This window comes from Corvus moneduloides, chromosome Z, assembly GCF_009650955.1.
Source record: "Corvus moneduloides isolate bCorMon1 chromosome Z, bCorMon1.pri, whole genome shotgun sequence".
Taxonomy (NCBI): Eukaryota; Metazoa; Chordata; class Aves; order Passeriformes; family Corvidae; genus Corvus; species Corvus moneduloides.
The window spans coordinates 12,739,661-12,756,588 of NC_045511.1; the positions used below are offsets into that span (position 1 = coordinate 12,739,661).

At 34.7% G+C, this 16,928-nt stretch overlaps 1 protein-coding gene across 6 annotated transcripts in view; it reads right to left on the reverse strand.

The window, feature by feature from the left end:
* Positions 1-16,928, reverse strand: part of NIPBL (NIPBL cohesin loading factor) — a 135,089-nt gene that overhangs the window by 14,216 nt on the left and 103,945 nt on the right. For all 6 annotated transcript variants that reach the window (XM_032097411.1, XM_032097412.1, XM_032097407.1 and 3 more), the window contains 15 exons: positions 16,375-16,475; positions 15,150-15,288; positions 14,864-14,946; positions 13,667-13,799; positions 12,662-12,805; positions 9,003-9,092; positions 8,539-8,753; positions 8,335-8,437; positions 7,352-7,450; positions 7,114-7,260; positions 5,323-5,457; positions 3,858-3,956; positions 2,299-2,352; positions 1,088-1,196; positions 378-514 (listed from right to left, as the gene is read on the reverse strand). In XM_032097411.1, coding sequence (XP_031953302.1) covers positions 378-514; positions 1,088-1,196; positions 2,299-2,352; positions 3,858-3,956; positions 5,323-5,457; positions 7,114-7,260; positions 7,352-7,450; positions 8,335-8,437; positions 8,539-8,753; positions 9,003-9,092; positions 12,662-12,805; positions 13,667-13,799; positions 14,864-14,946; positions 15,150-15,288; positions 16,375-16,475 — 1,788 coding nt within the window. The remainder of the gene's footprint in view (positions 1-377; positions 515-1,087; positions 1,197-2,298; positions 2,353-3,857; positions 3,957-5,322; positions 5,458-7,113; positions 7,261-7,351; positions 7,451-8,334; positions 8,438-8,538; positions 8,754-9,002; positions 9,093-12,661; positions 12,806-13,666; positions 13,800-14,863; positions 14,947-15,149; positions 15,289-16,374; positions 16,476-16,928) is intronic.

Sequence of the window (16,928 nt, forward strand, 5' to 3'; positions counted from 1 at the left end):
GCTATATATTAGATCACTCTATCTTATGGAACCTTACCCTTAGTCTTATGACTCATATGTTAAATATTAACTACTTTTAAGACCGTGACTGTAAACTAAATTTTAAGAAATTACTTCCTAACAGGAGAAAACCTGGGAAAGAGTTTCAGTTTCATTTGGCTGTAAAATATGGAGGTAGAAGGTGAGGAAGAACATCTTAGAAGCTACAGGGATCTTCAAAAGGATCTAGTAAGTTCCAAAGCTATGATGCCCATGAAAAAAACCCTACAATGTTAAATTTTCTTTTCCTACCTTAAACTTCATCAAGTATTCAATACCGATGTTCATTTTCATGCTCAATTATCTAGAGAAATAAAAGACTGATTTTCTCTACTTACACTACATTTAGTGGTCAGGTATGGCTGCATGGTCATGGCATGTTTGACCATTAGCTGGGGCCTTATTTTGCTGAATAAGAACAAAGTGGTTATGCAAGCAACCAAGCGACCAGAATTCACACCTTTATTGTCAGAATCTGCAAAAGATTAGAAAATATGAAAAGGATATTAAGACCAAATACTATTTAAGCAGTGAAAAACATATGACCTACTGTTTAAGTACCTCTTTCAATGCATCTCTTTCAAGATCAAAACAGAATATTCTTATTAGAAATGGGAACATAATGTGTTAACATTTTTAAGAGACCCCAAAAGACTTTCAAAAAGAAGTGAAGATGCATCAAAGACATCACTAGTTTTTAAACTCCCTACTGTAAATGTTAGACTAGCCCAGCTAATGATTCCTCTTACAATGAAGAACATACTAATGCAAACAAAATTTGCCATGCTTGTTTTGGTTTTAGTGATCTGAAATTTAGAACAAGTTATTTTAAAAGTAGTTCTCCTATTGTAGTTTGCTAGTGAAGATTAGGGAAGTTTTATTATTACACAGTGCTCAAAATTTCATAACTTAAGAGCAATGATTTATTACAATCAGCTTTATAACAGGAATTCTGGAACAGTAACTTCTTACAATGAAGTGATTTGAACAACTGTTACAGTATCATAAAAAATTCAAAGGATTTTAGCTGAGTTTTAAATAATATTACCTGATAAAGATTCTTCATATTTAAGAATGTGCTCAACCAAATTGTCAACAAGTTGAGTACAGGCTTTCTTCACAGGTTTATATGAGGCATCCTCTTCTGACTTCAACAGCTGTAGCAGATGAAACAGGAAGTGGTTTAGGGTAAAGCTGCATTCATTTGCATAGGATACATGCTGGTTTTATAACAATAACTACAGATACACAAGAATTTTAGACTACAAAAGTATTTAATTCTCCATAAAACTTACATGGTGAAAAAAAATTATGGGAAGTAAAAATACAACATAAGTAAAGAAAAAGTAACTGCAATAAAAATCTGTAGAAGTTCTCCTGATTTTTCCATTGGGATGAAAGCTGCTTTATGCTTAATGAAATAATGCAGAAACTAACAGGAGTTAGAAGATTTTTTAAATGCTTAGAGAAATAAAGAGCAAATTCAAAACAAATGTTTTTGGCCCTATGCTAAAATACCAAATGAGGATCTAACATACCTGTGTATCAACATTTTATTCAAACTTTTTACATATGACTTTGGATACTAAAATTGTGTCCATGAAGATTCTTCTAGTATCTAAGAAGGATCGAGTCTGTATTATAGCCTTTTCTTCAGTGAAGAGGCTCTTAATGAAGAGGCTCTGATTTACTCATATCAAAGGATTTTTTGCTTGAAAATTAACCAGTGCATGCAAGATGTACAGAATGACAACACAAGAGCTATAAACAAAGCAAACTTCTTAGAAATATTGGTATAAGTAGAATATAATGCGGAAGTAACTTATACTCTGAGGATTCACTGCTTCCATAAATTGTGTAGAAAAGACAATGAATGTGAAAACACACTTATCTACTGTTTAAAAAAAATCTACATTACTAGATACCTTATTTCAGAATTAAGTATCTTAGCTGTGGACTTTGTGTTATGTCAGTCATTACTGAAGAACCAATGAAATTAAAAACAAACACACGAAACTCATCCCAAAACCAAGAAGTGAAGTATTTTTAAGAGATCATTTGCAAAGACAGAAACTAACGTCAAAGAAAACTGCACCGAGAAAGATAGAAAAAAAGGTCAAATGTTTAAAGGGCAGGAATTGAATTTGTCTATTGTAGGACTGCTCTTGGAGTCCCCCCCCCCTCCATGTGTTTTAGAAGCAAAAGGAATACTAAAATTCTAACAATGATTGTACTATACATTCAAAATTTTTTACTTACATTTTGAAGAAGCTGTTCAAACCAATCATACCCTGTATCTCTACAAGCTGCAACCTATAAGTATTTTTGAGAATAAACTGGTTAATAAAAAAGGCATATGAAGAAAAATTACTTCAATACAAATGTCATCTCAAAAGAACAGTAAACGTGCATACATTTTCATATGCATTAGGAACAACGGGGACCAGAAACTGTCTTCTACATTTGAAAAATAATTCCCACCATTTAAGTGACTCTATAATTTGTATTTCATACAAATACAAATTTCAAACACAAGCCTACATGCTTTACTGGAGACTTGTCTCTAAGTGCAAGACAAACTTCTGTTTTGTAGAAAATTTTGCACGAATTTAAGTACAAATTTGACACTTTGAAAATGGACATGCATGTATATCATAGAATCAAAGGATCTCTCAAGTTGGAAGGGATCCACAAGGATCATCAAGTCCAACTCCTGGTCCTGCAGAAGACACTCCAAGAGTCACACTACGTGCCTGAGAGCATTGCCTAAACTCTTCTTAAACTCTGCCAGGCTTGATGCTGTGACCACTTCCCTGAGGAGCCTGTTCCAGTGCCCAACTACCCCCTCTGGATGAAGAACCTTTTCCTGATATCCAACGTAAACCTTCCCTGACACATCTTCAGGCCATTCCCTTGTGTCCAGACACTGGGCACCAGAGAGAAGTATACACACACACATATTTATTTATTTATGTGTATATATACACATATTTTTATATAACCAAACCAAGCCTTCACTGGTATTGTATGCCAGGAACAGCACACAGGTGCTTCAAATTAGAACTGGCAGGAGAACTGAGAATTAAACTGAAGTCAAATTGACTGACTTGTCAGACAGCAAAAATGCAAACTAGACTGTAATTTTTCAAAATACTGTATAGCAGAATGAAGTTTAAACTGTAAGCAATGAAGTGAGTTTTTTATTTGAGATTTACATCTTTGTATAATTGATATTAAACCACCTTTTCAGCACAGTGGTTTTATACAACACATTTTCACTACAAATTAAAGCATTTTTATCTGGAACAGATTTTGTTATTTTGGAGAGATGCTATTTAATTTGCTGCTCCTAAAAATGAAGATACAATTATGCAGACACCAATTTACTCTGAGCAAAAACATGATGCTATATTTATTAAAAAAGCTTATTAACCTTGCCAAATAAAGGTTATCAATTGTTTGAGGAAAATTTTCTTTTAAGAGACAAGTTCTTAGGTAGGCTTAACTATATGCTGCTACTAGCAATTCTTGCAGAATGTTACATACAATAGAAATTGGTTGTATTTTAACTGAACAAGTACTTGATAGAACCTGAATATACTGTGATCACAGTTATTCTTGCCAGCAGATTAGCGAGTGTTGAAAATTTCCTACAGCCTGCTCAATCACATGAATATTTTTGGCATACATTTCATGCCAGGAAATACAAAAGGGAAATCATCTGACAAATTATCATGTTCAAAAAAATACAGATAATACTTCAAAGATACTAAAAACAAAATTGAAGTTTGCACACAAATAAAATTTGTTTAACATACCACATCAGTGATGTTTAGTATTTTCCTTGTCATTGCTTCTTTGTCATGGTGTGGAGTTGGAGTAAACCAGAGCTTCTGGAATGTCTCATTTACTAATTTCTGAAGGAAAATAAAATATTAGCAGAAATAAATAAACTTATATTGTCACATAAGTATTATTTCTAATACATCCACATACAATAGATTTGCTGATGATCTGTGCCATTTCATAAGGAATTATGCAAATTAAGTGAGACTGTAGTAGGAAATGTTGTCTGAGACAGACCCAGATCTACTATTACAGGACTTATAATGATCTCAAGTCAAACTTCAGCAAAATGAAACAATGGGAACTGATGCTACAGGAAATAAAGTTACCACCTTCTTGCACTAATTGGTGTTCCTCAGGAAAACACAGCTGAGAACGTGACAGCTGAAAAAACAATTCCTACAGCAGAACTTCAGCAGCAGTGGTAGGTTCCTTTAGTTTACAAAACAGCTGGGACAAGGTGGGAAAGAGAGAGAAACCAAGTCTCTATACTCAAATATAGGAATTATATTCCCTTCCAATGTTTTTGAATGGAGGACAATACAGAATAGAATGCAAGTGAACAAAAATTATTCCAAATTACTTCTCATTAATGGAATTGTTAAAATCACATTGAAGTTAATGCCCCATTTTTTCTCATATTGTTAGAAAAGTAGAAGGAAGGAGGAGAGAGAACAAGGTCATCCTCCATTTCCAGCAGCACCTTGGCTTTAGCTGTTCATCTACTTGTTGATTAAGAGTCTTCTCAGAAAGCCACTTTACATTAATGTACCTCAAGAGGTAAAAATATCTGCTGCAGCTTTAAAGTTTTCAAATTTTACTGAGAGTGTGATACAAAATTATTACAGGTGTATCCCTAATGACTCAAAAATTTTAAAATTATTTTGTCAAATTAAACAAAATAATCCTCAGGTTTATGATTTAACACATTATCTTAAGTTTGTGCCCTTCTGCAAACACACACCACACAAAGCGTAGAGTATGAGCACATAAGCAACATTTTAGAGCTAATAATTGCTTCATAGAATTAATACAAAATTAGCACAGATAAATATTTTATAACTTTAATAATTATATATGGCATATATTAATATCAAGCAGTTAATTTTTACTTAAAATTTATTAATTTGCAGAAGTAAGTTTTATGCCAATTTTGCTTGTTAGAAAAGCACCAGAGAAAATATTTGCAAGAAGAAAAAAATCTCTGGAAAATATTTTAAATATTTCAATTCTCAGAAAGAAGTTACAGAAAACAGAGGATAGAAAAGAAAGAGAAATAAGTCAGAGAGCATTACAGAAAGCTAAAATATTGGCTCTTAAAAATTCATAACTCATAATTATTACAAAGGAGCAATGCAATACTTCTTTTGTTTTGTCAAAATAGGGAAACACTAAAGTAACAATAACTAAAATTCTGAGGGATATGTTTCATTCTACCTTAATGCCTTCTTCATCATTGACTCTCCGAATCATTTTCACACACATTTCTGTAATTTTGGGAAATGTTGGTTGTTCAATGCAGATATCCCTAAGTATTTTTATGACTCTTTTTCTGACACTGATACCAGTATCCTGTAAAGAGAAAGGATTACACTCTTGAAAACAATTCAGAAACATTAATTTATGTTCTATACGGATTAGTATTTGAAGATCACCCAATCTGACTTGCAAAACTTATTTAGAAAAGGCAACTAAAATCTTCTGGAATGCATTTAAAAAAAGCTCAGCATAACTTGTTCTAAAAGTTCTGGCTGAGTTCCCAGAATGCTGCAACACTTTCTCCATCTATACCCTCCTATTTAAGAGCTCATGATGTTGTAAATGTATAATCCACTTCTTAACTCAAGAGCTTACAAGCCAGATGCAGTGATGCTTTAGCTACTTTATTGGAACACATGAGATTCCCTATAGATTTGGATAGTAATACTTTAAGCCTTTGGATAAAGCTTATGGATACGATACATGCAAGCAGTCCTTTTCATTTTACTAGGCTTCATCTAAAGAGGTAGATGAGGAGCTCCACTTCGTATCACCTTATTAAAAATCTGTTGAATCTGAATGTCAGGTTTAACTGCTTTATGCAGTATTGTATGCACGTGACCTACTTACCTCCAAAAGCCTTCACAAACTTGTTTCATCCTGTAACTATAGCACATGTGTAGTACTTGACTAAAATCCTGACATGGATGCTATGAGCTAATGTTATTCTACAGTTAAATTAACATTGAACAACTAGACAAAACCTCCACTTTTTTTGTAAAAAAACTCTAATAAGCCTTTCAAAAAAGCTAGCATATAAAAATAGCATAGAAAAGCTGCCCTCAAAGATCCATATTTCAGACTTCAAATATGTAGCAAAATTCCTTATTTCATCTTGTCCAGGTTAAAGCTAGGGTAGAGTTAATTTCTTCTCAGTGGCTGTTACAGTGCTGTGTTATGGATTCAGAATGAGAACAGTGTTGATAACACACTGATGTTTTCATTTTGGCTAAGTCGTGTTTATCCTAAATCAAGGATCTTTTTTCCCCCCCTCCTGGTCTCATGCTCTGCCAATGAGGAGGTAGGCAAAAGAAACTGGGAGGGAGCATACCTCAGGACACCTTCAGGACAGGTGACCTGAACTGGCCAAAGAGATATTCCACACCACAGAATGTCATGCCTGGTATATAAACTGGCGGGAGTTACCAGGAAGCACAGTCAATCTAGGTTTGGGAACAGGGCTCTGGCATCGGTCAGCAGATGGTGAGCAATTGCTTTGTGCATCAATGGTTTGTCTCCTTTTTATTACCATTATTATTATTTATCATTATTATTGCATTTTACTTTATTTTCAATTATTAAATATTCTTATCTCAACATGTGAATTTTACTGCAATCCTCCTGCCCATTCCACCAGAGTGGGGGTAAGAGAGGTGGGGGGTTGAGTGAGCAGCTGAGTGGTGTGTGCTAAACTTTTATTTGGGCTTAAACCATGACATAGCTAATTTGAGCACTAATAATGAAATCAAAAGGAATGTAACCCTGGTCCTGATGCAGTACAATTTTCTGTAGAAGTTTACCTTTCAACATAATAAAGCCTCCCTAGAAGCAAGTGGTGCATTTTACAAGGTTGCTCTTAAAAGCATGAGGGCTCACCATTCAAACAATTCCAATTTATTAAATATGCTCAGTTAAAACCAAATTTTCCAATGCCACTTATTTTACCATAAATACCACAAGTCACCGTACCAAAATTCTTTCAATCAGCATGTCATAATACTGCTCAGCAAGCTGAGGACGACAGAGCACAAATCGTCCGAGCAGCTCCACAGCTGCTTCTCGTACACTAGTGGAGTTATCCATTAGCCGCCCATGAACTCCTCGCTGCATATCCAGCTAAAAAGAACATATGAAGCAAAGATTCAGATTAAGAAATAAAGATTTATTTTAAGGATGATATGGGCATGGTAGATATTTCTTTCTTTACCCTGGCTAGAATACTGGGGTCTACAGCAACAACCTCAGACAAACACTTCATGGCTTTTGTTCGAACAGCAATTGCATTTTCACCAAGTACACGCAGAATCTAGAACAGAACAAAAACAAAGATTCAATTGTTTTGGGAAGGTAGCAAATTATAATTGAGAGCAAAAATGCAGCAGAATAACATACAAATAATATTACTAAAATAATAATACCTAAAAGCTGAGTTTATCTTCTCAGAGGTGGATGTAAGTGATGTTTCTTCAAAAGGTGCATGTAAGTGATGTTTCATGGCACTGAAAACTGCACATGGATATTTACCATGATTTGCTAGTTCTCTAAGATGGCTTAAAAGGTTCTTAACTTCAAAGTCTGCTTCTGTCATTCAGTTGTAGCTTTCACCATGGTTCTTTTAACAGCAATGTTGGATATAGGCACTCTAAAAATGGCTTTGTATGCAGATCAATTTAAGCAGTGCAACCTAAACTAGTACTGAATTTCAAACATGTCATTCTGCCAATATGTTAGTGCCCCTTCTCCAATAAAAAGCAAGAAATTACGCTGGTCAAACAGCAGTTTCCAAAGTGACAGTAACATGGACTGCAAACAACTGGCCAGTCTACCTTTTCCTTTCAAATCAAATTATGCTCAATTTCATGAGCTAATTCTACCAAAGGAGCAAGCACCTTACAGAAGCTGTGAAAAATATTTCAACACTTTGTAACGATCCTCTGACTGTGTGCATACAGTGATTTTGCCACAGTCATACATGAATAAATAAAATAATGTGTGCACATACAAAATGCATGCAAGAAAAAGAAACCTAATCACTTATGCCATCAATACAGAATATGAAAGTACATGGTGTTATCATGGCCTGTAAATACCTCTGGTCAACAATGGACAGATATGGCACATTGCTGTGAAAGTGTTTGGAATCAGAATCCAACCATGCCTCACTATACTAAGACTTCCAGCACAGTTTACCTGTGTCAAATAAATATCGAAGCTCTGGGCAAACGGCCTCATAGAGGCCAAGTAGCGAACAATCAAACATGCATCTTCGTAGTCCACAGTATCAGAATTCATCCTGAAATAAATTCCACGTGTTAATCAGAATGTGTTCACAAAAAAATTACTTAAAACATCAAATGCATGGCTAATAAAGAAGTAACTGGTACTGAAACATACTTTAATGTACTGAACTGAGATGGAGCAGTTTTAATGATGTTGCGAAGAAACTTTTTGCGGCTTTCTGCTCTATGCATGATTTGTCCTGTGGTCTCAACATCTTTTGCATGATGAGTTCCTTCAGAAGAATCCTCATCCTTCTGAGATTTAATTGCTTTTTCTGTCTCCATAGTTGTATCACGGAACCACTGAGCTACATAAAACTTCCGAGAAAACTGGAGAAATAGAGCAGGATGCACAGAAAACAAAACCAACAGATACAGAAAAAGAAAATTAACAGATTTATAATGAGATTTAGGGAATGCATCTAATGCATCAACATTATTTTAAAAAATACAATCAACAGTATATGTTAGGGTGACAATTTAATTGAAGCATTAATATGCATAATCAAAAATCATTTTATTCAGTATGTTACTGAAATTATTTATATACATTCCTAATGAAAGAAAGCTGAAAATTACCACTAATGATGCATCAATTTCTGTGTTCTCATCCAGATAATCTAGTAAAGCCTTTTGCAGCTGTTGAATTTCATCATCTCCTCCTGAAACCTGTCAGAAGTAGAAAGATAGCTATAAACAAGAATATTGCACAGTCATAATTACCATCTTAAAATCTGCATGTCCACATATAAAATACACTCAAATCAGTTGTTTCCATAATTGTAGAGCATTAATAATTTTTCTAACCAATTAGTTAAAAAGTCAAAAAAATATTAAGACAAGAATAGACTGGTTTTAAGACAGACTGATTGATTTGGTTTGTTTTCCTTCTATGATCTTGCATGAGGACCCTCTGTCACAGAGGAAGAAAAAAGGGCAAAACCCATAAACCCCTTTTATTTGCTCAATATTATACTTAAACATGCAGATCCTTGCAGTTGCTGATATTACAGCAGAAAAAGGTATTTTTTTTTTACTCCAAAATGAATGAGTTCAAGACTTCAAAGCATGCCTACAAGACATAGTGATTAGGTTTATATATATATATATATATATGCATATATATATATATATATTTAACACTCTGACATATGTGCGAATTGTGAGTAGAAATTCCAGCCTTTGATAAATTTGGAATTCTGTGAATAACTGTATTAATATAAGGGTGCTTGATGCTTAACTGCCTAGCTACTTTCAAACAAATAAAAAAACCAGAACAATCAAAGACAAACTGTGAAGCCTGTAACAAATCATATTCAGTAATCAAAATGAAAGCAGAAGAATAATTTTTGGCTTAAAATTCTTCAGCCAGAAAACTTTCTTCTTCAGCAATGAATTTTCTAACTTATAACCATCTTAAGTTCAGTATTAACAGCACTGACCGAGAATCTTGACACAAATGCAGCTATAACATAGCTTGCAAGCATCAGCAAGAGGAGAAAGGTACAATTAACAAGCCCAGACATCAACGTATCAAGAGATAAACATGAAAAGCATGCACAAGTGTTCAAACAAACTAGACAATCTATTTCTAAAAAAAAATATATGTTTGAAAATGTCAAAACAGAATAGATTTTCCCCTAAAACCTATTCTATGAAACATGGGTCCAAACCATAGTAGAGAGCACTTATATGCATTTATCAATCCTTGACAAATATCGTGGCAATAGTATCACCGTTTAGAAGAAAATATCCAACAGCAGTATTCAATTTAGCAGGAAAGAAAAATCTGTAGAGGTGTGAGTTAATTTCTGAATGGAAATACTAGTTTAAGTTTCTGATGACAACAGCTACCAATGGATCTTCTTATTTTCTTGCCATCTGAACAGGAAAGGGAAGTTCAGCTGTCCTGTACTCATTGTTCTTCTCTTACAAATTTATAAATAACACAACAGTCTACCCTGATTGATGGTACTGCATAGTACACACCTTCCAACAATGCATGGATGGTACTGTCTACCATTACTGATGTTAGGTCTCCTGAGAAACTGAAAGAAATATTTTTATCACCCTACTGCCCACAGCAATTTTATTTTCTGCAGACGCCAATGCCTAGCAACTACCTGATCCCGCAAAAACTCAAAACCAAACAGAAAAATTCAGGTCACTGCTCAGGTATAAATCTTTCTAGGATATTTTTCAATACTATTACAACTTCTGAGGATAACAAAAGAGAAAAGGATTCTTCTAAAATACTTCCTCACTAAGTATAATGTAAAATTGTCAGAATCACTGTCAACAGTGGAGAATTATAATCCCTTAGTATATAGAAGTATAAATTATATTATGCCATGGACATAAAGATTTGACAATGTATGTTGTAGAATTTTCTAATTGAAAAAAATTATGGGAAGAATCAGCCTCATAAAGGAGTAGATGACTTCAATTCTTTAATTGAATGCCTGTGAAGTTTTTCCTTCAATATAAATCTAATGGTCATTATAAAGTAAATGTAATAGATCTGTAGTCTTTTCAGGGAAGTGAAAGGGAAATCCTGAGAACAGTTAGTTCAGAGAGAAATGTATAGCGTCCATAAGAAATACGGAAGTCCCCATTTTTAAAAGGACACATGGGACACGAGATTTTCTTATATTATGTACTGTATAGAGCCCAAAGGCATACATTGCTTTAGCATATGTGGCCACCCCTGCAGATTTTGAGCAGCATTAGCAGAAATCCAAATATGCACTCTCTAATGAAAGACTTTGCATGGCCTGGTTTTGGTATTGGGGGGGCTACAAGGGTGGCTTCTGTGAGAAGCTGCTTCCATGTCCAGCAGAGCCAGTCCCTGGTGGCTCCAAAGATGGAGGTGCTGCTGGCCAAGGCTGGGCCAATTAGAAATGGTGGTAATGTCTCTGTGGTAATGTACTCAAGAAGAAAGAAAAAAAGTTATTGTGCAGATGTAATGGTGGCCAGAGAAAAGTGGGGTGAGAACACGTGAGAGAAACAGCCCTGCAGACACCAAGGTCAGTGGAGAAGGAATGGGAGGAGATGCTCCAGGCACTGGAACTGGGATTCCTCTGCAGTCCCTGGTGCAGCCCATGGTGAGGCAGCTGTGCCCCTGCAGCCCGGGGATGAGCCCCACCCCAGAGCAGGTGGGTGCCTGAGAGCCCACAGGAGACCCAGGGAGAGGGGCCCAGCTCCCAGGCTGGAGCAGCCTGTCCTTGAAGGACTGCACCGCAGGGAACAGTGACCCACTGCTGCAGCAGTGTGAGGGGGACTGGTGCCCATGGGATGGACTCACATTGCAGCAGTTTGCAGGGAGCTGTTGCTCGTGGGATGGAGCCATGCTGGAGAAATTCATGGAGAACTGTCTCCAGTGGGAGGGACCCCACAGTGCAGCAGGGGAATGACTCCTCTCCCTCACTGGTGAGAGAAGCCCTGGGTGATGAACTGACCGCAACCCTCATTCCCTGTCTCATTGCACTGCTGGAGTAGGAGGTAGAGCTGGGAAGGAGGGAACAGGGTGGGGAAGGTGTTTTTAAGGGCTTATGCTACTTCTCATTATCATGCTCTGATTTGGTTAGTAGAAAATTCCCTTCATATCTCTAAGTTGATCCCGTTTTGCCCATGACGATATTTGGTGAGTGATCTCTCCTGGTCCTTATCTCAAACCATGAACCATTCGTTAAATTTTCTCCCCTTTGTCCAGCTGCAGAGAGGAGTGAGAGCAGCTTGGGTGGGGGCCTGGCATCTGGCCAGCATCAACCCACTCAAACACATATGCAAGTTCAGTAAAAATCACCAAAACCCCCCCAAACCCTCAAATTACACCACATAAAAACTAACCGTACAAGACTAATAGATTAACTCTCTAAAGCATGTATTTGAGCATCAGAAGCTCAGGTTCCACTTTGCAATAGCAAATGCAGGTTCATATGTATCTTTAAGGCCTCTTAAGATAGAAGCCAACTGTTGCTCCATGATTTCCTCAGTATTGTCACAAGAAAACTGGCTAACCACTGTAATTAATTGATTTATACGATCACTACAGAAATGGTGCAAGGAAGACATGAGCTAACAAATGTGATACTTATAAATTGTGTATATTTGATTCAGAAACCTAAACAGTGAATGAAGACTGATTCTCCATCATGTCAATTCTTCAAGTATATTTAAAAATTTCAAATATTTGAATGGATAGATTTCCATCCCGCTGCCATGGATGTCTCTCGCACCTGTTTGAGGATTCTGGCTATAGATCCTTGATCCATTTTGCTAGTGACTGCATCTTTCCTCAGTCTTGCTGCTACAGTTCCAAGATAGTCAAGTGATGCAACTCTTAATGCCATTTCTGTAGATTTATTACTGAACTGGTGAACCTAAGAAAAGCAGAATAGACATTTAAAAATAAATATTTATGCCACTGATATTCTTCTCACAAAAGATTGCTTTACCTTGTTAAAACTTCCACCCAACTTCCATATTGCATAAAAATATGTAATTTACTATTATATCACACACACATTACTTACTTTATATTAATGCTTCTTTCTTTATTGGGTCTCTCTCTCTCTCTCTCTAAATATGTCTGTTAGAGTTTTTTAAAATATGTATTTTCATTAAACAAACTGGACAACTAGCACAGCAGATCTTCAACAGCAGCCATAAGTGCACCTTATGTAGCACCATACTGCTACCTCCTCATTATTCACATAAACATAAAGCTACATTATACCAAGAACAGGACCATACAATATTTTTTCAAGAAGCAGCTCAAATTACATTATTTTGTGTTAATTACATTATAATACTTAAGAGCAACACTCAAAAAACACACAAACAAAAACATTCCCATTCTCTAGAATGTCATAAGCACTTGTTGTAGTTGTAAAAAACCAAACCACTCAGTTATTTTCTTAGTTGGTTCTGTGCTAAGGGAATAGTCCAGAGAAGATATTTAATATGTATAATTACAGCTATTAGGCTGACTTTACTCCAAATAAATATATGCACTTCTTAGATGCTATGCAATGACACTTTTTTATGTTGAAAATGTAATCAACTAATGGAACTGGACTTCCATGAGAAACTATACATACAATTTTTAACAAGCTCTTTATGAGTGATCCTCTAACCAAAATTTTATTAAAGTATTACATAGTAGTGATATATGCTGAAATAAACAAGTCTTCATTGTAATAAGAAATGAATTCATATAGTTAAAACCAAGAATCCCTTACCAATAGCCTTCCTAATAAGCTAAGTAGCAACTCTGCAGCTGGCCATTCTGGTTTATTGACTGTTGAAAGAAGATCTTGAATAAAGTTCTCAAACAGTGGCCTGTAATCTTCTTCCCCTTGTTTACTGCCACACCTGTTGAAAAGAAAATGCTTTTTGTAAGTGAATTTAACAGCCACATATGGTTTTCTTCTAATGTAAACAGAAGTAATCCTATGTTTAATCAGAAAAAACAGTTTTATGCAATTCCAAGAAAACAAATCTGAAATACTAGCAGAAAATTTGTTTTATTCATTTGCAGAAAAATAGCTTAAAAATACCTTTAAAAAGTGCAACTTTTCCAGTTGCACTGGAAATAAAGCAGCTAATACATGATAGCAGAATTTTGTTCCTAAGATTTTTTTATTTTTTGCTCTGCATTGAAGTCTGCATTAACTTGTACAGAAAAAGTAGGTAGAATTACAAAAATGAAGCTAGAGTAGGATATTTAAGAGTTGGAATGTTTATATTCTTTAAGTTTGATTTCATTTATCTGATAGTGATAAGACATCTTAGTATTATGCTTCCAGTCAATGCAAAAAAAAAAAAAAAAAAAAAAAACCAAAAAAAAACCAACAACAAACCAAAACCCCAAAAGTTAACATACCTGATACTTTTGAACTTTTCATCCCTAAGTTTAACATCAGAAGCATGCAATTGCTAGATGGCTTATTAAATAGCTTTTCAGCATTAAGTGTAGAAATTAATACAATAAAAAACCTAAAGACTTACTCTTTGCAATCCTATGGTTAATTCAGGTACATTTTTTATTCCTTTTTGAGCAACTGACATTCCTAACTTTAGCTAAATGAAAGTAATTTTTAGGTTTTTTTATATCTGATGACTGAATCAATATGGTTTCACCACTTAAATATTTGCTCAGCCTTCTCTTTCAGGCTTCAGATAAGTAACAGACATGTAATAAAGGAATCCTACATGAACTGTGAGACAGATTCTTAAATGTATGAAGAACACTCTGCAGAATTTCTCTTCTATAAACTTTTTGTCTAGGCAAGAAGCTCTCTTAGGCATCTATAAAATATATTATTAAAAGCAACTTTATGAATAGGTATTTATCACTGTTCAGTGGTCAGGTTTGTCCTGAAGTATTCATTTGGAGTTGGTTTCATCAATACACTAAAGAATGCAACAGTACTTACTTCTTAAGGAAAATAGAAAGGAAGTTTTGTGCTGTTCTCATGGCTGTTTCATATGAGTTAGTAATAAGCACATCTTGATCCACCTAAAAATAACAAGATACATTTGTCTATTATTTTAGCATAGATCTATAATTTCCAGATCAGCATTTTTCATGCATCAAAAAATTACAGCAGACATAAAATTATAATATTTGATTACTAGAGCAGTGTAATAACGTATTATACCTACGAACGCACATAAGTAATTTCTGCACACACATAAAAATGGCTTTTTAAAATATCTTACTTTCTTGTTTGATTCCTCCTCTGAATTAGAATCCTTTTCTGCTGATGGTAAGTGCACCACACACTGAATAAGTTGCAGAACTAGTGCTGTTACCATCTGAATGTACATAGGCTCTCCATCAGTGTCACTGCTATTTAACCTGTTAATAAGAAAAGACAGTATTAACACTAAAATTAAACAAAAAGGACAAAACACAAGAAAATTTTTTGTTCCTAAGCAGTACCTTTCAAAAATTATTACCACAGCAAGAAATCTACATTATAGACATTTATCTAGTAATTTGCTTATTTTTATGCAGTGTAACATTTGATCTAACAAAACCAGGAAGTATTGCTCTTGCACAGAAGAGGTGAAATGAAACAGCACACAGTTCATTAGCTGAAAAAGCCACAGGAATATTTACTAAATCAAACACCTAATACACCACTAAAATACGTAATAATAAGCTTATTATGTATAATACCATGTCCTCTCCAACACAACAAAACATACTGAACTGTTGCCATAATAATTTTTCTGTAGTATTTAACATCTGTGAAATGTGTAGGACATTTAAACAACAGAAAATAAATGACCATGACCTGGACTGATTTGTACAACAGCTACACCTACAATAATCTGCAGCAGCATAGCCGAGTACAAACTTCAGCAGGCAACTGTCTTAAGTTGGTAAGAAGTCTGTTTTTCCCTAACATAAGCTCAGAAAAAGTATGAGTTTACTGCCCATACATATACCAGTACCACCTATTGCTAAGCTTAACAGCATGAAAAGGTGGTAAACCCTGACATATGAGATGATATGAATATGAAACCGATTCTCTTCCTGAAAAGGGTGCTCTGAGTGTACCCTCAAAGAAATTCAGACAGAATTTTCCTATAAAGATTTAACAATGAAGAAATTATGTAACTCCATACAAACAGAATTAAAGAATTGACCAACAAAAAATAATTCTCAACGCATGCTAACATTACACCCATTCACATTCTTAGTGAGAAAAATAAAAAGATATTTCAATTATTTTTGTAAATAGCGACTAAAGTGATAGCATAAAGCCCAGCAATTATTACAAGACATTTGTCAAACAATTTGTTTTGAAATCTCAACCTGTAAAAAGTGCAGCTACATTCACATTTTCAGTGTAGTTATCAATGAAGCCTAAAATCCTACATCTACAAAACTGTACATGCTACAGCCTACCAGTTATTAATTTATGTCAGAAGTTACCTGAAGTTTCTCAAACTCCTCTTGCTAGTTGGTAGTCTCGCAAGGGAAGTGAAAATTTCTTCTAGAATTAGCTGTCTGTGTTTTTCATACCGGGAAAACACCTATTTAATAGTTACAGGATTATTAGACAATGATTTATTGTTACATAAAATATTGCTTTTAAAATACATTGTAAATAATTATACATGACAGCATACACTTCACATGACACTTTAATAAATTATAATTCACCTTATTTTTAATGGATTTTTAATTGAATGCTTTCTCAATTCAAGCATTTCTTTATAAAATACATAAAAACTTTTCCAAATATAGATTTAAAAAAAATCCTTATGTAACATAAATGTGTAACAGGTCTTGAAAATACCTCCTATTTAAAAAATTTTTGCCGATGATATAACACACTGTAAAGTCAAACAGTATAATACTGAGTTTTTGGACTTTGTATTTCTTTCTCTCAGTACAAAGAAAAACTGGGGTAACACAATTAACATGAACACAGGTAGGTTGCAGGGTACATTTGAGAAAACAGTTTTACTTTATATGCCAGGCTT